This window comes from Colossoma macropomum, unplaced genomic scaffold (genome assembly GCF_904425465.1).
Source record: "Colossoma macropomum unplaced genomic scaffold, Colossoma_macropomum, whole genome shotgun sequence".
NCBI lineage: Eukaryota > Metazoa > Chordata > Actinopteri > Characiformes > Serrasalmidae > Colossoma > Colossoma macropomum.
In genome coordinates, this window is record NW_023494789.1 from 35,341,934 (window position 1) to 35,365,480 (window position 23,547).

The window sequence follows — 23,547 nt, forward strand, 5'->3', positions numbered from 1 at the left end:
CTGGCATTTTTAAATGATGTAAAAAATGGCAAATTTGTAGATACAAGGCTTTGTTCCAACAGCGAGAATTAGAATGCTGGTGTTTGTTGGATTGGTGTGCTCTGTCCTTTACTATTACAAATACCTCAACCATCAAAACATGTCAACATCATATCAACACATGCGTAGTGAGGACTGAGTGCCTGAATCAGGTGGTGTATTTATGTGCTGTGGTTGGGGGAGATGAATGACTGGAGCTGATGATAGGTTGCTGACCAGGCCTGAAGTCTCTCTAATGGAACGTAATGTACCTCCCCACCACATTCCATCATTCTCAGACATCTAGATATTTCTGCTGGGAAATCTAAACTATACACATGGTTTCTAACTGTTGTGTTTACGCTGCATATCTTTTCAGTAATGAAACTCAATATACATTTCAGTGAAGTATATACTGTGCTGGGGTTTAATCGGAACCAAGCAAAAAGAGATGACTCTAAAAGTACTGTTTATTTACAGTACTGATAGGAATTTTACTAATTAATCTCTCTCTCTCTTTTTTGACAGTGATAGTTCTCAAATACTGAGACACCTGGAATTTTCAAGATGTGGAAGAAGTCAAAAGTTACAGATCAGACTGCCACAGGGCAGGGCGGTAAGAACACAGGCCTACAGTCCCCCATAGCCCCACTCGAACACCAAACGTTTAAAGGTTCCATAACTGAAATGGTGACAGCAGAATCTGTGACATATCACAGACTTTACTAGAAAAAATGCAAACCTTTTTTTCGTTTCATTTTTGATTTTTTTTGTCTATAACATGCATTTATTTAGTTTTATTTTATTTTATTTCATTTTATTTCAAGACCAAGCGCCAGTCCCATTGTGGCTCTCCATCTGAAGCTCTCAGAAAGTTTGTCCTCAGTTCTTGACTCTAATTAATGACTCTAACTAATCCAAGACAAAGGAATAACAATTTCTAAATGTATAGGATTAAAAGGGATCAAGAAAAGGAGCATTACACTTTGATAAATCTGTCCGCCTGTCATAATTAAATGTCTTAATTAAGAAGACTTACTTCCATGATATTGGGCTCACTTATTATTAAAAGGAGCAAAAGAAATTCTAAAGCTGCATTTGTAATAAAACACTGGAGTGGAAACTAAAGTCTTTTACACTTTGGAATAGGGTACGATTAAAGTGTTGAACTCAACCGAAGTTAATCAGAAGTACAGAGAACGAACAGCAGCCATCCGTGTTATAGCTATATCCTTAAACAGTTCTTCTGTACCGAGAGATATGGACGCTCTGAACTGCAACATTAACCATTTAACTTAATGTCTCGCTATTTTGACCTGGTCATTTTTTACTTCTAAATTAACCAAAAATCATTTCATAAGAGGTCTATTTATGAAAAACTTCTCCTTGTACATCTCCTTGTATTTACACTCAATGTCCAATTTAGCAGGTCCCCTTAGCATATAGTTACCCTTTGTAGTTCTACAATCACAGACTGTAGTCCATCTGTCTCATATGCTATGTAAATATGTAAATAGATATACTTTTACTTTTATTTTATTCTCTTGTACTTTAACTTATGTCTAGACTTTATTTCTGTTTTCTATTTTTCTGCATAGTATATGTAAGTTTATGTGCAATTATATGTCCTGCTACTGAAACACTGCAATTTCCCTCCGGGATCAATAAAGTTCTTTCTTCTTTTCTTTCTTCCTTTTCTATCTATCTATCTATCTATCTATCTATCTATCTGTCTGTCTGTCTGTCTGTCTGTCTGTCTGTCTGTCTGTCTGTCTCTCTGCATACTTTGTTAGCCTCCTTTCACCCTGTTCTTCAATGGTCAGGGCCCCCTCAGGACCACCACAGAGCAAGTATTATTTGGGTGGTGAAAAACTCCAGAAGCACTGCTGTGTTTGATCCACTTGTACCAGCGCAACACACACTAACACACCACCACCACGTCAGTGTTACTGCAGTGCTGAAAATGACCACCCAAGTACCTGCCCTGTGGTCATCCTGCCCACTGAAGAACAGGGTAAAAGGGGGCTAACAAAGTATGCAGAGAAACAGATGGACTACAGTCTGTAATTGTAGAACTACGAAGTGCACCTATATAGTAAGTGGAGCTGATAAAATGGACAATGAGCATAGAAACAAGGAGGTGTAAGTGGCCAGTATGTGTACATTTAGAAGTCTAGTTACAGCTCTTTCCTTAATAACTACATTCTTAGTTAAAACAAACATAAAATAAAATAAAAAAAAAGACAAAAACAGATTATATACTGCACCAAAAAAGGGTCTATGGCTTGTAATAACAGTAGTACCTTTTTGGTGCTATAAAAGAACCATATAGAACAAGTTTTCCATCACAGAGAATAACTATTTATTTCGAATGTTTCTTTGTGTTCAATGTTCTAAATATAACCAACCACTTTAAATAAGAGCCCTTGAACGATAATTTTTAGGGAGGGTGTTTGTGCTTAAAAGGAAGGTTCCTAAATAGTTCTCGGAAAAACTTGGTACAGAACTAATGTAGAAGCTGTACATTAGATAAATATTCTGTAAACTTTAAAAAGGATCTTTACACTATGCAGTTCTATAATTACAGTAGAAAAATATTTATAAAAACAGTTGTTTAATTGAAAACATCCAGTGAATCAAAGATCCTTTTCGGCACCTTTAATTTTAGGAATATTCCTTGAAAACATACAGGTATGTTTTAACTAGACAGTAGGTGGCGGTGGTGCTCAGAGTCAAAGTGGGCTGAAATGATCTAATGTTAATCTAACGCCGTGTCCAAAGAGAAACATGTATCTTCATTTTTCTTGATTTTTATCTTTCTTCAACATTGAACAGGGCAGCTGCTCTTTACATTGTTGAAAACTTTATGATGAATGAACCGATAGAAATGCTCCAAAATTACTTAGAACAAAACCTCTTTATATTAGCTTACTTTAAAAGTTAAGACCATTTCTGCCTTCTCCTGTAAAGTTACTATATTGGAGATATTTGTTCTTTTTCGGACACTGACAATAACTGGGACCTTAAGAATTTTTTTTTTTCTATTAGCAAAATAAATTCTAGAAGTGCTTCGCTATCAGCAAGCCATTACTGTATGGATGCCTTATAGTACAAAATACAATGTAGAGGACAGGTTGCGAAATTCAAACAATGACTTACTAGCTAGCATGAAATGGGACTAACTAGCTAACATGAAATAACTACATAGGCGAGAATAACAACATATTAAGTCAAAATACAATCTCAAAAAACTTTAAAAGATCTATGTTGCTGCAGGCGTCTATTCTTAAAGATGTCCAGGTCAACAAGAATGTCACACTGATAAATCAGAACACAACAGATTAAAACCAAATTGGCCACAACAAGTCATTTCACAGATCAATGCTCCTGAAATCAGGCAATATGTAAACAGATGTTGGTTGGTGTAGCTTATCAAGAAGCATTTCAGACATGATAAGAAGGTAAAGACTGTAAAAAGGGGCTTAAACAATTTGTATACTTCGTTAGCTGACCTTTGACCAACCGTGTCCTACGGAGCACACCATTATTCAACAATGAAGAGGTTTAAACAACTAAGGATAATCTCAACAGATGAGAGCACTGTCTTTGCTGTCCAGTACCTAACCCATTCCCAATTCCTGCTAATATACCCTGTATAACATCAGGTTCATTTCTGTGCCCCTCCCCCTCCCAATCCATTTCCCCCCATCCATTTCCCCATGCCTCTGGCAAAACTCCTGTGACATTCAATCTTTAACTGGACTGGACAGTCTGGAGTTTTGCTGGCAAAGGCTGAAGTCTCCCTTCATAATTTGTGTTGTGTGTTGACCAGAGGTGGAAAATCCTGAATTACAGCTACTCTCGTTACAGTCCTCGAGTACATTTTATATGTAATAGTTTCTTAAGCATAATTAAATCATGATGTTAGTTTTTTTGGAGCTCATTTCATCTTTTTTTTTTTTAATTTTTAAAAAGTTTATTTCATCTTTTTTTTTATTTTAATTTTTAAAAAGTTTATTTCATCTTTTTTTATTTTAATTTTTAAAAAGTTCATTTCATCTTTTTTTTATTTTAATTTGTAATAATCATTACAGAGTTAAACAAACCTCTGCTTTTCACAACTCAACATTCAATCAGGGTTAGCAGAATACTCGTGCTTTATGACCTTGTGGAGGTTTTGCTCATATTTGCGACTAAGTCTGCTCTGTTATACTTTGCTATTCCGAAATATGAGTGCTGTAACGTGCATGCGTTGCCAAGGACTCACTGTTCAGTCAGTGACAGCACACCTGTATGACTAACTAGGCTGATGCTGTCTAGGTCCAGAAACAATGACAATTTCAATTTCTATTTCTATTTTCTATTTCTCTGAAAAATAACTTGGTGGCACATCATCTACTGAGGAGTAAGTACCTTGTGTAGAAGACAATCCTCATCAGCATCCAATGTGGCACTGGTTAGCTCCATTAGCACATTAGTTCATCTGAAGGGTAGCCTCCATTTGTCTCTCAACAGGAAAACCTTTTTTTCCCCAAGTGTTTTCAAGTGTGTTGTACAACACCAGAGATGGCTAAATGCTAAAAACTGAAAGCTAAATTACTGTTGCTAAAATATTTCTGAAATCACAGGTAAAATCTTGGCATTTTACTCAATATCCCAAAAATGTGGGGTTTTTTTGGGGGGTTGTTCTGGCTACTGCACTTGCACAGATCTCCACAATCAAGGGTGGCTTTTCCTGCTTGCGGCTTAACCAGCAAGCTGATCGGCTCTTTTTACTGAAAGAGCAGGACTTTCCCTGTAAACAGACACCAAGTTCAGTTTTCATTTTCCAACCAGTGACCTGTCTCCTTTATAACACCCCTGTGTAAACCAACATTCAAGAAAGCTAAGATGTTAGCTAAGGTAACCGATAATACTTTCTTTAGCAGTTGCTCAATAAATAACTTATTTACTCTTACTTCTGTGATTTTCTTTATAATTACTGTAGCTGTGCACTGTACAGTCTTGTGCTGTACAGTAGCAGTTCTCTTATGTAGGGATTTCCACCTCAGGTATTGACTGTGTCGTTTATGTCTTTGTCCTGAATCCTGTCGAAGTACTGGGGCCTCAGCCATGCTTTTGTCAGGATTAACATTTTCCTGTTCTCCTGCTCTGTTTTCCCACCCCCTGTGTTATGTCTGTACCAGGAGCAGAGGGTCAGCCTCCAAAGAAGAAAGGTAAGGAAACTGAGTGACAGCAACCTGAACAACTACAAACACAAATACGTACATTTTAAAAATGCACACTAATATTACAAAGGAATAAACTGAAACCCTGAAAGTGTCCCAGTGAGTATTTGTCCTCTTGCATGGTACAGTACTGGTACAGTACAGCCTATAGGCAAAAGGCCATGTGTTAGAAAAAATAGATCACTCGGGCAAAAGCACACAGAAGCTATTCATGTACAAAAAAAAAAAAATGTTCCATCACTTGTAACTGATTGGAGACATTTAGAGAGCTTAAAAACAGAGTACAACATTTATTTTAGCCATGGGTCATCCACAAATGTACTGCAGTGTACTGAAAAGTACACAGTTAAAAGTGAGGGTTTTTCAAGGTAAAGAAAATGATTCTATTAGAACCATGAATACTCAAAGAACCCTTCGTATTATTAAAGAGACATTTGCATTGTGAAAGCGTTCTTGAGATTGATGGAGAATGTGCTGTAGATGGTTCCATGTAGAATCTTTTTGAAAAGGATTCTATATAGCACCAAAAAGGGTTCTTCTATTGTAACAAGCTAGAAGAACCCTTTTTGGTTTGACATAAAACCCTTTTCAAAAAGGTTCTATTAAAGAACCATCTACAGCACATTCTCCATCAATCCGAAGAACCCTTTGACAATGCACAGAACCCTTTAATCACTTCGAGTGTCCATGGTTCTATACAGAACCATTTTCTTTACTAAAGAACCCTTGAAGAACCATCATTTTATGTGTGTGCCACCACAATAAATTACACAGTACCTGCAATTACATCCGTACTATGCAGCAGTAACTGATTTTAGATTTAGATCTTAAATATTGGGGCACAAATGCATGTACCTTCAAATAGACTCCCCAACAACATATAAAAAGCTGCACAGTGATATGCAGTTAATATCCAGTATATATAAATAAATTAATATTCAGGTTGTTGTCATTTGGTTTTTTGTCATATAGTACATTTTCTTTTAATACATGTCACCCCAACCTCCCTAATCACAGATGACTAAATTATCAACCCCCCTCATTTCTCTTTGTTTATATCGATTAAAGTGTCCTGTTTCATCTTTAAAGACAACTCAAGCACTTTTTTATTAGGACCTAACATTTAAATGCCATAATTCCTGTAATTGGCCCTGTATCTTCTCCTTTTTACAGAAATATGTTTTTCAGACTGTATTAAAAAATTTAATTGCACAGAGCCTAAGACTTGTAAAGATGCCAAATATTTGTGCTCATGTTATGATTTACATAATATTGATGTGGCTGTGGTTTTTAAGTAGCCAGTAACTACTGACTGACACCGGCTGCAAGGTTACAGTATTGATGTGGCTGTTTTTAGGTATCAAAAGGAGATCAAAGGTCCCTGGAGTGATGATCACACAGTATATTGAGGAGCTGCCAGAGGGAAAAAGTACTCCTGACTTCACTCGCAAACCCATCGCTTTAACCATTCAAGAAGGTAGGAACTGTTGTGGGAAACATTTCTTCAAAGCACATTAAACTACTAATAAAAGACACATATTTCACAGGTGAACATAAGTGGAAAACAGCAGGTTTTAGTCTATTTACTGTATGTCAACTAAATTAGAACTGAAAATGAATCATTTTTACATTGAAATTGAAATATGAAAGAGTGCGAGGGAAATTTTAATTGTAGCCTATATTATCATCAATGCTGACTTTGGAAAAATTTAACTTGATAATATGGAGCTTGGGAACTGCTGTAGATGAGTTAGACCAAACAAAAGCAACCATGTGCTGTGTACATGACAACTTCAACTAACTGACAGCCAGAAGTGGAACACCACATTCAGCATTCGGGCCTCAAGTCAAAAAAGTGGATCTTTTGGTCTTCTGGTCAAAATAACAGGCCTGCAAATTTATTTATAGAAAATAATCACAATTTTAATCACAGTTATAATACTGGTCAGAAAAATCACAATTTGATATTTTTCCCAAAATGTCCACCCTTAGACTGTGCTGAATTTGGCAATGTGTGGTCAGAGATAAGGTTTCTGCAGGTCATGCGCAGACTGACTAAATTCACTTTGCAGTTGGATTTTTCAATTTTATAGCATGTTGTTCTCTTTCCAATCCAAAATTTGATGCTTAAGCACAGAAATATGTGCTGCAATTTATGATTATGCTTCCCTCTGACCCATGACCCATATTTATCTGAAAATTGACTGCATATGTCTTGACTTTCTCTGTATCCTGCAAATAGTGTGGCAAAAAATTGGGCTTTGACTTCATCATCACTGAACAGACAAAACCTCATATCTCCATTTTTGTTGTTTTTTCACATAATTTGTAAACATCAGCTGTAAGTCTTTTGTTTTAATTCCCTTTTATGTTTGCATTCTACTTTATCTACTTTCTTTTATATATATATATATATATATATAAGATTTTCATCTTTTATTTTTCACTCTTAAGCACTTTGTCTTTATTTTACCTTTTAATGTTCCTTTTCCTTTTTTATGTAAAGCACACTGAATTGCCTTTGTGTTATGAAACATGCTATATAAATAAACACATTTTGTCTTGCCTTTGCTTTGTGTAAAACTTTCATGACGAATAAACAGATAGGAATGGTCCAAAATTACTTGGAAAAATAAATCGTACGTTATTAGTTGAGAATGTTTTTCCTTCTCCTGAAAAGTTAACATTTTGGAGATATAAGGCTTTGTTCCAAAAAATATGAGATTTTATGTACAGATGGAAAAATGTCTTCAGTGTGTACATATTAAATTATGATGTAGAATTTATAATCCATACTGACTCTGATCTGATTCTTAGTTAATATTTACTTCTTCTGTTGACCTGTCATGGTTGAAATGTCTGTACATTACACAATACTTTGTCTATCTTTTCCCATTTAAGGAAAATTAGCCATCTTTAAAGCCATTGTGATTGGAGACCCCAAGCCCACTGTAACATGGAAAAGAGCCAAAGGAGAAATGAACGATCCACAAAAGTTCCAGAACAAATATGACCCTACAAGTAATGAACACACTTTAGAGGTTGGCAAATTAATTACTTACATTCACTATACTACATCTCGCTTTGGTAACATAAATAATTGTTTATGACAAATTGCTTTACTTTTTTTACTTTCACAGATACCTAAAGTAAGTGGTGATGAAGCTGACACATACAAATGCTACGCCATTAATGAGTATGGAAAGGCTGTTTGCACAGTCGTCCTCAATGTCATTGAAGGTATAATGCAAGATTTCAAGCCTTATAGAATTTCAGTATTGTAATCTGGCATTTCAATTGAATCACGGAGCATTTACACTGCTTTAAATGGCATCATACCACATCTATGATCTTTCTTCTTTTGCAGTTGGATTCAAAAAGAGCAAAGAAATGAAAAAGGCAGAAGAGTGTATGTTGGATATACCTTACTAATACGACCTTATATGACTACTATACATTTTTTTTATTGTATTATTTCAAGTTATTTCACTTGTCTAAACTTGCTATTATAAATCAATGTTTATTCTATCATTAACTTCATTTAAGTAACTTTATTCTACTATAATTTGCAGTATTTTCTTATATTTGTCTTCAGTTCCAGTAGGGGATCCAACAGAGTTCAGAAAGATGCTAAGGAAAAGGTACTACATTTGACAGCTTAACAAGTCAATCAGAGACAAAAAACAATATCCTTGAGCCAACTTTTGTGAAATATTAAGCATGACTCAGAATGAGAAATAACAATATTATAAATGAATGAGTAATATTTGCCAATGTTGCAATAAAGTTTATTTTGCCTGCTCCATCTGTAGTGCTGGAAAAAAGGATCAGGACAAAAAGGAAGGAGAAATCGATGAGGCAGTGTGGGACCTATTATTGTCAGCTGATAAGAAAGACTATGAACGTATTTGTGCTGAGTACGGCATCACTGATTTCCGTGGCATGCTGAAAAAACTGAGCGAGTTGAAGAGAGAGCGAGAGGAAGAGCAGGCACAGGTATACTACGGTCACTTACAGGAACAAAAAATAAAATAAAAGCTATATAGTTTGACTTACAGTAATATATCTCATTGTGTTAACAGAATTTACTTTGTACCTTATTAGTTCATTCAGTACCTTACTAACCTGAAACCCATTGAGGTGAAATCAGAAGATGCAGCTTCATTTGAACTGGACCTGGAACTTAAAGATCCCAGCAGTCGCATTTTCCTCTACAAGGTAAGAATTGATAATCACGCATCACGCAGAATACTGGTCTCAAATCACTATATGTAATATATTTCTAAGGCTGTTTCACAGCTCATTTACACAAGTCTAAACCAGAGTTTTTTTTTTTTTTTGACATATTGTATCTTCTTCATTTGGTTCGGTTGGTTTCACATTGCAATAGCTAAAGTGCACCAAATCACACATGTGGGTTGCAGGGATACAAACGCTCTGCTACTTTCACATCTGGCACAGTGAAAATGGGAAAAACACAGTCAAAGCAATAATAATAAGCCTTACTCGATGTCTGGTTCTTCATGATTAGTTTATCAATTACAATTTAGCTAATGAGGTCACTGATGCCAAATGTGCTCATCATATCTTTGCCATTTTTTTTGCTTGTCTGCCGTTATTAGCAGCAGCTCATGCTGCAGAAATTTTAAGAGTGTTTGTAAAGAGTAAAATGTTAAAACAAGCAGATTATGCTGATAATACAGTGCTGACAGGCTGCTAGAAGAAGGAGGCATGCTGCGATGTTGAATTCTCTCGTTTGGTGTGGACTGCTGTAAAAGTATGTGCTTCCAGCCGTGAACGGAACCAGGGTTCACTTAGAAGCGGACTGACATTTTTCCTAGATTAAAGTCCCGTTGTTTAACACACACCTGAGTATGGGTGGATTGTCCACACCAGTCAAAATGGACCACTGAAGAAAAGGTTTGACAGGTCTACAACAAGATAGATGTGTCCCTTAAGAAAGTGAATCTTGATCCCGTTAACATTGCTCTGTTCCATTTGTTTAGGATGGTGTTATGATTCCATACAGCAAAGATGGAGACACTGAGATGAAGCATTACCTGAAGCAAGTTGGCAAAAAGTATGTGTTCACAGTGAAAAATCTCAGTCCTGACGATGCTGGCATTTATCAAGTGGACATTGAAGGAGTCAATATCTTCTCAACAGATTTCAAGGGTAGGTTTTAAGTAATTAGAAAAATGGCTTGAAAAAAGCATTTCTCAGTAGTATATTAAGATGTTTGTGGGATTGTGCTCATTGATTTTCTCTATCCACTTCACTCAGTACCTCCTGTGGATTTTGTTGTGAAGATTCAGGAGGTGAAGGCCGAAGAAAGACAAGATGCGATCTTTGAGTGTGTGACTTCCCTTCCCATGAACCAGATTGTATGGTCATTAAAAAATTCCCCAGTTTCCAACAGTGATAAATATGAGATTACTGTTTCTGAGGATAAGCTGGTTCACCGACTGAAAATCATTGATTGTATGCCTGTGGATGCTGGGATCTACACTGCTTTGGCTGGCATCAAGTCTTGCAGTGCTTGGCTTGTGGTAGAAGGTAAGTTTAGTATACAACCCACAATAATTAAATTATTACAATAATATTATATAGTATAATCAGATTTGATTATTAGTTTTTTATATTTATTTTATTTCATTTATTTATTCTCACACCTACCTGTAAAATTGTGCTCTCTGCAGCTGACAAAGAAGGTGCAAAAGGCAAAAAGATAGCCCGCAAGACCACGCAGGCAGGAGGCAGTGGAGTTGACCTGGCCAAAATTGCTGCTGAACAGCAAGAGAAGAACAAGAAGGAGATGGCGGAGGCGCTGGAGGCTGCCAAGAAAGCCCAAGCCGAGAAGGAGGCGGCTGCTGCCAAAGCTAGAGCTGAAGCTGAAGCCGCCCTGGCGGCAGCACAGGCCGCTGCTGCAGCTCAGGCAGCGGCCGCTGCTAAAGCTGCTGAGACTGCGCTTGCTGCAGCTAAGGCTAAAGGCATGTCGGAGAAAGATGCAGCTGCAGCTGCGGCAGCTGCAGCTGCAGCTGCAGCAGCAGAAGCCCACGCCAAGGCTGAGGCGGAGGCTAGGAAGCTGGCTGAAGCCAAGGCCAGGGAAGCAGGCCTGAGCCCAGAAGAGACTGCTGCAGCTGGAGCAGCAGCTGTTGCTGCACTGGCCAAAAATGCAGCTGCAGTTGCAGCAGGACAGCTTGGTGCAGGTGCTGCAGGACTAGCAGGAGCTGCTGGTCTTGCAGGAGTAGCAGGAGCTGCTGGTCTTGCAGGACTAGCAGGAGCTGCTGGTCTTGCAGGAGTAGCAGGAGCTGTTGGTCTTGCTGGGGTAGCCGGAGCTGCTGGTCTTGCCGGGGTAGCCGGAGCTGCTGGTCTTGCTGGGGTAGCTGGAGCTGCTGGTCTTGCCGGTGTAGCAGGAGCTGCTGGTCTTGCCGGGGTAGCAGGGGCTGCTGGTCTTGCAGGAGTAGCAGGGGCTGCTGGTCTTGCAGGAGTAGCAGGGGCTGCTGGTCTTGCAGGAGGTGTAGGAGGTGCTGGTGTTGCAGGAGGAGTAGGAGGTGTTGGTATTGCAGGAGGAGCTTTAGGTGCTGGTCTTGCAGGAGGAGCTGGAGCTGCTGGTCTTGCAGGAGGTGCTGGTGGTGCAGGAGGGGCAGGAGGTGCTGGTGGTGCTGGAGGAGTAGGAGAAGCAGGAGCTGATGGCTTGTTGGGGGAAGGTGCCGATGCTGGGGGTGCAGCTGGAGCTAAAGCTAGGAGGCATGCAAAAGCAGGATCTTTGGTGCCAGATACTGTGAAAGGTAAGGGAACATACAGCCTGCATTCCAAACACAAATTCCCTAATCTGAGAGTTTGGATTTAAGGTCCAGAGTAGTGCTGCCATTTCTGTTAAGAAAAATAATTGACCTTATGTATGATAGAGAATTCATGCAGAAAGCTATAAGTTATGCTATGCTATAAGTAATGAATTAACATCTTTGCACAGAAACTTTCAATTGGTTAATTAGAATATAGGTCCAAAAATGGTCCAAAAAGGTTTGCCCAATTTTAACCAAACTATAATGTAAAAATTGCTGCAAAGTATATAGGCATAGATTCATGAAGTTCTTATATTAGTAACAGAATAACTTTTTTCCACTATTATTCATCAATAAATAGCTTTTTGTTGCTTGTTGTTATGTATGCAAGAAGTATTGTTTTTGTACTTTCTAAATAATGCACACAGAAAAATAACTAGAAAAAATTTACAAAGTATTCTAAATAGGACAATAGTCAGGCATACCTGATTTGCCATCAGTATAGCAGAACTAACTGGGCAGACAGGACAGTATAAGGGGCATGTTTGTGTGAGGCAAGGCCCAATGCTGCCAGACGCTGTAATTGGTGAGAGTTTGGATTAAACATTAGCTTAGACAAAATTAAATAGGATTTAACTGAAACCAACACAAATTCTTTAACCTAATATGTTAGCATTTTAACAGCATTGCCAACTACATACTTGAGTGGATGTCATAAAATTGAAATAAAAAATACTGTTTTTCAGGCATGTTTAATACTTGCTAAGTTGCTTATCAGACGGAGAATAAGAACAAACTGATTTACTATTTATACCAATACTTATGGTAGGAGAATCAAATCATGAAGTGGCCCGAGTTGAAAAAACTGGGCAAACAGAACAGACTGAGGGGCATGTTCGCATGAAGCAAGGTCCACTGGTACCAGACACTCTGATTGGTAAGAGTTTGATCTGAACAATAACTTAGACTTAAATAAATGTGAGTGAAATGAAGCCAACATTAATTCTCTAATGTAATATTGTAGCCTAATATAATGTAGTATATTAACATAATTGCCAACTAGATCCTTGAATCTTGAGTGATGTTACAAAATCGTTATTAAATTAAAGAGAAATGACATTTTCTGTTGTTCAAACATGCTTATTATTATTAACCACTCAAAATCACAGGCTTCTTTCATTCTAAGGCTTTAATTTTGGCAACTACATGAAGTACGATGCAAACTGGCTGAGTTACTGTTGGGTAATAAAAAAGAATGACGAAGGTTTGGACCCATCAGCAGGCCCGGCCATTTAAAGAGAGAAGTGTTAAACTGATAAAACAGATAATAAGGATGAACTTACAGTGGTAGAATCAAATCTATGTGAAGCTGCCCAAGTAGAACAAACTGGGCAGAGAGGACAGACTGAGGGGCATGTTTGCGTGAGGCAAGGCCCACTGGTGCCAGACCCTGTGACTGGTGAGATTTTGGACTAAACATTAACTTAGACAAAATTAAATAGGATTGAATTGAAACCAACATAATTTTTTAAACCAAATATTTTAGCATTTTAACAGTATTGCCAACTAGAGACTTTAGTGAATGTTATAAAACTGGAATTGAACAAAAAAAATCACTCTCTGTTTTTCAAGCATGTTTCTTAATTGCTAAGTTGCTTATCAGACAGATAAGAATGAACTGATTTACTATTTATACCAATACTTATGGTAGGAGAATCAAATCGTGAAGCGGCCCAAGTTGAAAAAACTGGGCAAACAGGACAGACTGAGGGCCATGCTCGTGTGAAGCAAGGCCCACTGGTACCAGACACTGTGACTGGTAAGAGTTTGGTCTGAACATTTACTTAAATAAATAAATGAGAGTGAAATGAAACCAACATTAATTCTCTAATGTAATATTGTAGTATATTAACATAATTACCAACTAGATCCTTGAGTGAACGTTACAAAGTTGTTATTAATTTAAAGAAAAATGTCATTTCTGTGCTTATTAACCACTCAAAATCACAGCCTTCTTATTTTCTAAGGATTAATTTTCCGTAACTACATGGAAAACAATGCAAACTGGTTATTCTTAGGTAATAAAAGTGTGTGACAAAAGTTTGAATGCATCAGCAGGCCTGGGCATTTAAAGAGTCAATTGTTAAGTTGATAAAACAGATATTAAGGAAAACCGATTTACTATTTTTCCCCAAACTTAGCAGAATCACATTTATGTGAAGCTGCCCAAGTAGAACAAACTGGGCAGATAGGACAGACTGAGGGGCGTGTTTGTGAGAGGCAAAGCCCACTGGTGCCAGACGCTGTGATTGGTGAGATGTTGGACTAAACATTAACTTAGACAAAATTAAATGGGATTGAACTGAAACCAACGTTAATTCTTTAACCTAATATTTTAACATTTTAACAGTATTGCCAACTAGAGACTTGAGTGAATGTTATAAATTGGAATTGAAGAAAAAAAAACCCTGTTTTTCAAGCCTGTTTATTAATTGCTAAGGTGCAAAGATCAGACAAAGAATAAGAACAAACTGATTCCCTATTTATGCCAATACTTATGGTAGGAGAATCAAATTGCGAAGCGGCCCGAGTTGAACAAACTGGGCAAACAGGACAGACTGAGCTGCATGTTCGTGTAAGGCAAGGTTGATTGCCTGATTGGTAAGATTTTGATCTGAACATTTACTTAAATAAATAAATGTGAGTGAAATGAAGCCAACATTAATTCTCTAATGTAATATTGTAGTATATTAACATAATTACCAACCAGATCCTTGAGTGAATGTCACAAAGTTATTAATTTTAAGAAAAAAAAAATTTCTGTTGTTCAAGCATACTTATTAACAACTCAAAATCAGGTTTCTTACATTCTAAGGCTTAATTTTCAGTAAATATACGGAGTACAATGCAAACTTAAACAAAAGTTATTCTTAGGTAATAAAAGGGTGCAACAAAAGTTCGTACCCATCAGCTGGCCTGGCCATTTCAAGAGTTAATCATTAAATTGATAAAACAGATAATAAGGACCAACTGATTTCCCATTTATACCAATATTTACAGTAGTAGAATCAAATCTATGTGAAGCTGCTTGAGTTGAACAAACTGGGCAAACAGGACAGAGTGAGGGGCATTCTCGCGTGAGGCAAGGCCCACTGGTGCCAGATGCTGTGATTGGTAAGAGTTTAGACCGAACATGAGCTGAAATGTAATCAAATAGGACAGAACTGACACCAATATGAATTCTTTAAGGTAAAATGCTTGAGTGAATGTTATAAAATTAGTATTATCTAAGTTAACTAAATTTAATAAGTTAAATTAAGCTGAGAATCAGATAAAAAAAAAAATCTAACAGAACTGATTAACCATTTATAGCATTAAGGCAGGAGAATCAAATCTATGTAAAGTCTGAATTGAAAAAGCTGGGTAAAAAGGACAGGGGCATTCTCGCATGAGGCAAAGACCACTGGTATCAAACATTGTGACTGGTAAGAATTTAGCTTGAACATTAACTTAATCAAGGAAGAGTGAACTGAAGCCAACAATTTGCTAATGTAATGTAATGTAATCTACGTAAAGTGGCCCAAGTTGAAAAAACTGGGCAAACAGGACAAACTGAAGGCATTCTCGCATCTAGCCTGAACATTAACTTAGACGTAATATTTTAGCACTCTAACAGTACTGCCAACTAGATCCTTGGATGAATATTTTAACGTAATTTCTGTTGTTCAAGCATGCTTATTAGTTGAGGTTTTCTTAACAAGTTGCGCTCATGAAACTTGTTTGAAAAAAAAACATTTAAACTGTGTTATAATGATTAATTCCTAACAGTAGCTGAGGTGATAATGCACATGTATTATCCATCTTAAAAAAAATAATACAACCACATAGTACAATACAGTGTCTATTTCACTTACTATTAACGCCATCCATCAGCTTCCTAATTTTTATCATGCGCAAAATGTATTTGTGTACCATTTATTGTGTGTCCTGCACCATTGTGTGTTATGTGTGTACATGTATGTGTCTCATATGTTTGTGTTTTTGTGTCTTATTGTCATTTATCTATACAGGAGATACATTTCTACTTAGTTATCTACGTTAAACATCTGTCATCTAATTTAACTAATTAATTTGTGTTAGAAATGCCTTAATTAGTTGTAAGAGTTGATGTATTAGTAGCAAATATCCAATTAAAATGCATGAACATTCTTGAGATACATGAGATACTGCTTTTGTGCTTCCTATTACAATTTTTATCTTCACAAGTAAATTAAGACAGTAAATTTACTGGCTATGAATTAGTATATCTTGTATCTCTGAAAGTGCAGTGTTTGTCTACAATCCTGTCATTGTTATTCTGTCACTTCTCTCTTTAATGTTATTTGTTTTTACTGTCCTTGATGTAAGTCAAATGCCCTTAATGATCTTCTCTGCGACGTCAATCTTCTAAATTTGTATCACCAATTGGTTAAAAAAAAAAATTAAAGGTGGAGGTAACCCACATGGGAACCCACATGGTAACCCCCATGGGAACCCACATGGTAATCCAGGAGGTACGCCAGGAGGCAACCCACATGGTAACCCAGGCAGTAACCCACACGGTAACCCAGGAGACAATCCACATGGCAAACCAGGAGGCAATCCACACGGCAACCCAGCAGGCAACCCACACAGCAACCCGGGAGGCAATCCACACGGTAACCCAGGAGGCAACCCACATGGTAACCCAGGAGGCAACCCACATGGCAACCCGGGAGGCAACCCACATGGCAAACTGGTAGGCAATCCACACGGTAACCCAGGAGGCAATCCACACGGTAACCCAGGAGGCAATCCACACGGTAACCCAGGAGGCAATCCACATGGTAACCCAGGAGGCAACCCACATGGCAACCCGGGAGGCAATCCACACAGCAACCCAGGAGGTAATCCACACGGCAACCCGGGAGGAAATCCACATGGCAAACCAGGAGGCAACCCACACGGTAACCCAGGAGACAATCCAGGAGATAATCCAGATGGTAATCCAGGAGGTAACCCAGGTGATAACTTGCAAGAGAAGCCTTCTGATGCCAAGCCCGAAGGCAGTGAGGGGGCTACCCCTGTGTCTGAGGGAACTGAGGGCACATTGGTTGAGTCAGCTGGAGCTGGCAAGCATTCAGGCCGCACAAGACAAGCCCCCGTACTTCCAGAGACAGTCATTGGTAAGACATGGTAGAGGTTGCGACAAACATGCATGGATGCAATATTTGACTAAGTCATTTGGCACAAGAATGGCTTTACCACTGCTTTGAGGGTTCTGGAATAACAATGTGAGCCAGTGTTGGGCTGTTACATTTGATCTGTTACATTACTGACCCTTCATTACATCATCCATAAAGCCTTGTTTAACCAACAGCACAGCCTTTACTAAACTAGCTTGTCCATGAATTTGTAGACTTGTATGTCATTTTTTTGAATGTTGAATCAGTATTTTTATTTTTAATAGAATTTATAGGACATATTAAAGTGAATCTAGTTGTTCCTCCAATTTTTCTTTTTTATTTAGACCACTGGGCATAACATCTGGCCAATTAAAAAAAATCAGCTCTTTCATTATTACTATAAGATGCAAGCCCCAACAACTGAAACATTCCTTTCAGAAACTGATCATTTTATAAAAATTAGATGGCCAAACTCTGATTATTTTGATAATAAGATTTCAGAATCTGATTTGTGACAAATGTTTGTTGTGGAAAAAATTGTGTTGATGTGCACAATGTTCGTGAGTTCAGTGTGTTTGTCTTGTCTTTACTACACTTGCCTCAAGTAATGAGCTAATCACTTAGTAGAAAAAAAAAATAAAAATGCAAAAATAACTTCCATTAAACAAGAACCTAAAGGAACTGGACAGGATGAAGGCACATCTAGGAGACTCCTGATTTCTGCGATAAGACTGAAGACTGCAAGCAAGAGCACTGAATCTTTCCTTTAGGAGACTGATGCACTCAGATGAAAACATTTTGTAAGAGAATTAAGGAGGAAAGCGCATCCTAAATAATCAGAAGAACCTCTGAAAACACATATCTTGCCATGAGGAATGAACTGGCCTGATGATCATACAGCGGGAAAAAAACAGACTGTCCATTAAAAAGTGATCCTGCAAGATGAGGGTCCAGAAACACAGAGATGACAGACATCTGTCAGTGAATGTTACAGTTTGCAAAATATTACAATTAGTTTAACAAATGGTTAACCACATATTTTACATTTAAACATGTATTTTAATCATTAAAATACATGGCATTTGTGACAAAATGTAAAATATCTAGCCTAACAGACCTTCTAGATCTCAGGTAAGTGCTATCACTCATAGTAGAAATGCATACCCTGGCCCAGTTGTTCCTAACCTGGTGCTCAGAACCCCAAACAGTCCACACATTGGAATGAAGAAAAAATAAAGACCATCTTGTGGGCTTTGAGGACCTGGTTTGGGAATCACTGACCTAGGCAAACCACACTAAAAGATCATTGTACCTTCAATTGAGATAAACTCTTTCTTCAGAGTACAAATAATTAAAATGAACCTAAATTAATTGCAGATCCTGGTGTACACTTTTCTGCTGGCCTGGAAGATTGCAAGGCTATTGTGGGAGAGGCAGCTGAGTTGGTCTGCAAACTTAGCAGTGCAGACTGTAAGGGGGTCTGGTACAGAGACGGAAAAGAGGTACAGTACGACTCTTCTTGACTTAATATCTAAAATCCCCCAAAGGTGTTTTGAGGAAAGCAAAAAAAAAAAACATCAATGAGAAAATTATGCCTTGCTTTGTCATATGAAAGTAATTGCTCTCAGAAAAGTTTCTGTAAAAAGTGTGAACTGTTTTTATACATATTTTTTCTCTTCTAGATCACAGGTTCCACTGAGGGTATGACCATCAGCAAAGATGGTGCTACTCATAAACTTAAAATCCACAAAGTGACAGAGGAATTTGCTGGAAAATACAAATTTGAAGCTGATGGGCGTAAAACCGAAGCTGTGATCGCTGTTGAAGGTTGGCATAGACCATTTTCCTGGTAATATGCATAAAAAATATGTTTGCTTTTTATAGTTTCACATTATTCTCTGTTCTCTAAAATGGTTTTGTTTCCTTAGATCCACCAAGATTTAATCCAAAGGAAATTGAGGCATTTGCCGCACCAACAGTGATCAAAAATAATCAAAGAGCTTCTTTCAAAATCTCATATATCGGCTGTGAGCCTACGAAAGTACAGTGGTACAAAGAAGGTGAAGAACTTACACCAGATGCAAACTGCAAGATTGTAACTGATGAAGGCCACAGCTGTCTACGTCTAAACAAACTACAACGCAAAGACTCAGGGGAAATTAAGGTCAAAATTAAGAATGAGTTTGGCACTGTTGAAGCCATTACTAATCTAGTTGTGCTGGGTAAGCATCTAAAAATTAAAAATTTACAGCTATAATTCTCCAGTTACCAATGTTCTTTTCCACACTCGATTTAATATTTAGATCTGATATCCAACAGATAAACCTACCCCACCCCTTGGACCTCTGGAAATAGTTGAAGCCTCTTCAAACTGCATTGAGATCAAATGGCGTCCACCAAAAGATGATGGTGGATGTCCAATTGCTCATTACATCCTTGAACGCAATCAAGTTGGACGCAATACTTGGAAGAAGCTTGGACTTATTCCCGGTGAGGCTCATTACAAAGACAGTGATGTGGATCACGGTAAAAGGTACTGCTACCGCATCAGAGCTGAGACCCCGGAGGGCATTAGCGATATGTATGAGACAGAAGATGTCCAAGCTGGCACTAGAGGTGAGATTCTTATTTACAGTACACTGTGGTACTTAAGGCACAGTCAATAAATCATAGATTCCCTGATTTTTTTCAATGCATCTTAGAACTATCAGAAATATAAGAAACTTTATGATATTTTTGTGCTTTTTCCAGCATATCCGGGCCCACCCTCTGCTCCTAAAGTGATTAGCGCTTTCAAGGACTGCATCACGCTGTCATGGGTCCCTCCCACCAGCACTGGGGGTACAAACCTTCTGGGCTACAACCTAGAGAAGCGCAAGAAGGGTAGCAACTTATGGGGACTTGTTAATCCACCAGAGGAACCTATCAGAAGTTAGTAGTTTTCTTTGCTGAGTTATTCTATTTAGATATTAACTAATATTAACGTTTTCAGACACTGCAATTCATTTTTAATAATTAATAGTATGTAATAAATCCTTGTCATTTACAGCCAAGAAATATGAGTGCAGAGATGTTGTTGAAGGCATGGAGTATGAATTCCGTGTGTCTGCTATCAACATATCTGGAGCTGGTGAACCAAGTACACCATCAGAGTTTGTGTTTGCCAGAGATCCAAAAAGTAAGCCAAGCTGTTTACTGCTCAGTAATGACAAAAGGATGAAAAGCTGTGTGTAGTGTAGTATTCATTTTATCTTTGCTCTAGAAAGCCATTCCATTTTTTTTGTTTGAGCACTGCACATTGCTCCATTCCCCTTACCCTGATTTTGTTGTAATAGAATGGTCATGTCAACATAAATTATATCATTACCATTCCCCCCACTAGAACCTCCTGGTAAAGTCATTGACCTGAAAGTGACAGATTCCACATACACCACTTTATCCCTTTCTTGGACTAAACCAAAAGAAGAAGAGGGAGTACAGGATGAAGCCAAGGGATATTTTGTTGAAATCAGACCTGCAGAAAGCACAGAATGGGATCGCTGCAATAATAATGCCATTATTATGACCTTCTACACTGTGAAGGGAATGAAGTCTATGGCAATGTACTGGGTGAGAGTGCTGGCTTTTAATGAAGGTGGGGACGGAGAACCTCAGGAGCTGAATAACTACGTTCTGGCTATGCCTCCCCCTGGTAAGCTAGTGGATGAACGTAATTTCTTTTAAGATTGTAGAGATACAGGATGATGATTTCTCCATCATTTATTATGTCAAACATAACTAATATATAACTATAACAAAAGTTTAATGCAATTACTGCACTTTTGTTAAAAATGTGCCTCTCTCTTCTCTCGTAGTGAGACCAAGATTTACAGATTCCAAGATGAAGAGCTTCATGGTAGTCAGAGCTGGAAATTCAACACGATTCAACGTTAACTTTGTGGTACGCACAGATTTGCTGTTTCATATAATGTCAGAACACGACTCAATTGTTCATTATTTACTTGATTAATGACAGTATTTAGATATAGATTTCTTCACAGTATATACATTACACTGTAAGAATGGTGATAGTTAAAGAAGTCTAGAAAAATGTGGTAAGGTTGCTTCTGTCTTGTTAAATTAAGGACATCTGGTTCCATTCAGAGATGTACTGTGAGGATAAACTATCACAGATTGAGTAAAAAAGACATTCTAAAGAAGTTAAGTCAATATTAGCAAATGTAATGTGAAATGTGGTCTACACTGTTCTTAATGACCACATGAAAAGAACGTTTTCTTATGCCATTTTCAGGCTTCTCCCTGGCCTGAGGTCATTTGGCTTAAGGACGGAGTTCCTGTCTCCAAACGTGTCACCATTAGCAATGCTGAAGGAGGCTCTCAAATCCTGATCCCATCTGCAGACCGATCTGACAGTGGAATCTACACCATCATAGTCAAGAATGTTGTGGGCCAGGAGACCTTTAGTACTGAGATCAGAGTCACAGGTAGACTCAGGGCTGAATTTCAGTGTTATATCATTAAGGCCATACCATTTAAACATCACCTCATCTTTATATTGTGTGAATATTTCATGACAAATGGTCCAACAGAAACACTCTTTATATTGATGATACTATTATACATCACTTTAGCATACAGTACTGTGCAAAAGTTTTAGGCACCTGAGAAATTTCCAAATTTCCAAACCTCTACTTGTGGAAGCCAGGTATTACCTGTAGGTATCATCCAATCATCCTGGTTTAGCTAATCAATCCGTTATTTAGTTAAATCGAGTGTGCGGGTGATGGAATTTAACAAATCCATGCAATGGCTGGGAGCTTTGAGGTAAAATCCAGAAGTAAACTAGCTCATGAGATCTCGAGTAAGAAAAATAAGTTACTTTTTAGTGTTTTTATGTCCATTTGCATTTATTCTAATGATATATGGCGATTGTAAAGCCAAGAACACAATTTTAGCCAAGATAAAAGGCTATAAATAATGTGCTTAGTTACTACTGCCTGTATATTACTGTAAAGAACCTTTACAACATGCTTCACACTGTATTTTTATATAGTAACTCCAATATGAACTAGCCAGAGTAGCTGCTGGTAATTTCACTTTGCCATACACTGTACAAATAAGTCTTTACATATAAGAACATGCTTTGTACGTCTGTTTCCATAGACGAGCCCAAGCCTCCAGGCCCTTTGGAATTGGATGAGAATGTACCACGCACTGTGACAGTTTCCTGGACGGCTTCACCGGATGAGAAACGAGACGACCGTCTCCACTACATGGTGATGAAGAGGGACTCCAGCAAGAGGACCTGGCACACGGTGGCCGACCACATCTTTAACAATAAGTTCACAGTCTGTAATATCATGCCAGGCAGAGAGTACCAGTTTCGTGTTTACGCCAAAAATGACATGGGACAGTCTGCCCCCTCAGAGTCGCCGAAGTGGCTCATACATGAGAAGAAAGGTTTGTAAAGTCTGTCTGTTACAGACATATTTGAATCCCTCCTAAATTGAATGAATGTCTATTCTCAATTGTAGCTAAGGCAGTAATAAGGCCCATTTCAGAGTATACTGAGTCTTTAATCTGCACCGGCAATGATTTACTACATTTGAGGAATACTGTTAAAGAGCCAGGTCCACAGATCTCCATTAAGCTTTCTTATACTACACTACTCCTTCCACTAGAGGGTGCATCTTATATGTCCCAATGTGGTAGCCTAACACTGCTCTGCTCCAGAGCCATTTAAGCTCAATAGTGAACTTTATCTGCCTGCCCCACCTGAGGTCAGACTCAAACTAGGCATTAAGATACACTATCATGCCTACTTGTAAATGAATTTGATTGTTTAATCTTTGCTTCACATATTGTTTAGTCAGTTGAGGACAATAACTAATGTCACCTAAGGGAGTTGTGTCTGTATGATGGCTCAGTGTTTCAGTCCTACATTTATTTCTTGCAGAGAAATTCACGCTGGTCTTACCTGAATCTAAAACCTGCAACCTCGAGAGGCCTCCTAAGTTCCTGGTCCCCTTGAAGCTACACACAGCTCCTGACGGCTATGAGTGCTACATGAGCTGTGCTGTAAGGGGCGAACCCACACCCCACGTCACCTGGTACCGCAACAACGTCAGCCTCAACACCAACACCAACTACCACATCACCAACACATGTGGTGTCTGTTCCATGCTCATCCTGAGGGTGGGGCCCAAGGACACGGGAGAGTACAAAGTCGTAGCTGAGAATCAATTAGGAAGAGCAGAGTGCTCCACCAAACTCACGGTCAGAGGTGAGACGTTCAAGCCTCTTTTTTTC

The 23,547-nt window shown here is 38.2% G+C and overlaps 1 protein-coding gene and 1 long non-coding RNA gene across 4 annotated transcripts in view; one reads left to right on the plus strand and one right to left on the minus strand.

Annotated features, from left to right (window-relative positions):
- The window catches only part of LOC118808445, a 58,381-nt gene that overhangs the window by 32,392 nt on the left and 2,442 nt on the right, over positions 1–23,547 (minus strand). The window lies entirely within an intron of this gene.
- Positions 1–23,547, plus strand: part of LOC118808443 (immunoglobulin-like and fibronectin type III domain-containing protein 1) — a 35,305-nt gene that overhangs the window by 10,478 nt on the left and 1,280 nt on the right. Inside the window, exons 2-26 of one of the 3 annotated variants that reach the window (XM_036571122.1) lie at positions 547–634; positions 5,205–5,234; positions 6,604–6,723; positions 8,148–8,287; positions 8,387–8,486; positions 8,614–8,655; positions 8,842–8,887; positions 9,059–9,242; positions 9,351–9,464; positions 10,253–10,421; positions 10,530–10,802; positions 10,946–12,037; positions 16,522–16,791; positions 16,840–17,238; positions 18,616–18,740; positions 18,921–19,065; positions 19,167–19,460; positions 19,558–19,854; positions 19,990–20,169; positions 20,288–20,416; positions 20,621–20,929; positions 21,093–21,178; positions 21,530–21,722; positions 22,402–22,698; positions 23,195–23,521. In XM_036571122.1, the coding sequence (XP_036427015.1) occupies positions 586–634; positions 5,205–5,234; positions 6,604–6,723; positions 8,148–8,287; positions 8,387–8,486; positions 8,614–8,655; positions 8,842–8,887; positions 9,059–9,242; positions 9,351–9,464; positions 10,253–10,421; positions 10,530–10,802; positions 10,946–12,037; positions 16,522–16,791; positions 16,840–17,238; positions 18,616–18,740; positions 18,921–19,065; positions 19,167–19,460; positions 19,558–19,854; positions 19,990–20,169; positions 20,288–20,416; positions 20,621–20,929; positions 21,093–21,178; positions 21,530–21,722; positions 22,402–22,698; positions 23,195–23,521 (5,410 nt within the window). In that variant the 5' untranslated portion in view covers positions 547–585. The remainder of the gene's footprint in view (positions 1–546; positions 635–5,204; positions 5,235–6,603; positions 6,724–8,147; positions 8,288–8,386; positions 8,487–8,613; positions 8,656–8,841; positions 8,888–9,058; positions 9,243–9,350; positions 9,465–10,252; positions 10,422–10,529; positions 10,803–10,945; positions 12,038–16,521; positions 16,792–16,839; positions 17,239–18,615; positions 18,741–18,920; positions 19,066–19,166; positions 19,461–19,557; positions 19,855–19,989; positions 20,170–20,287; positions 20,417–20,620; positions 20,930–21,092; positions 21,179–21,529; positions 21,723–22,401; positions 22,699–23,194; positions 23,522–23,547) is intronic. The other 2 variants (XM_036571123.1, XM_036571124.1) reach the window with 2 other exon arrangements.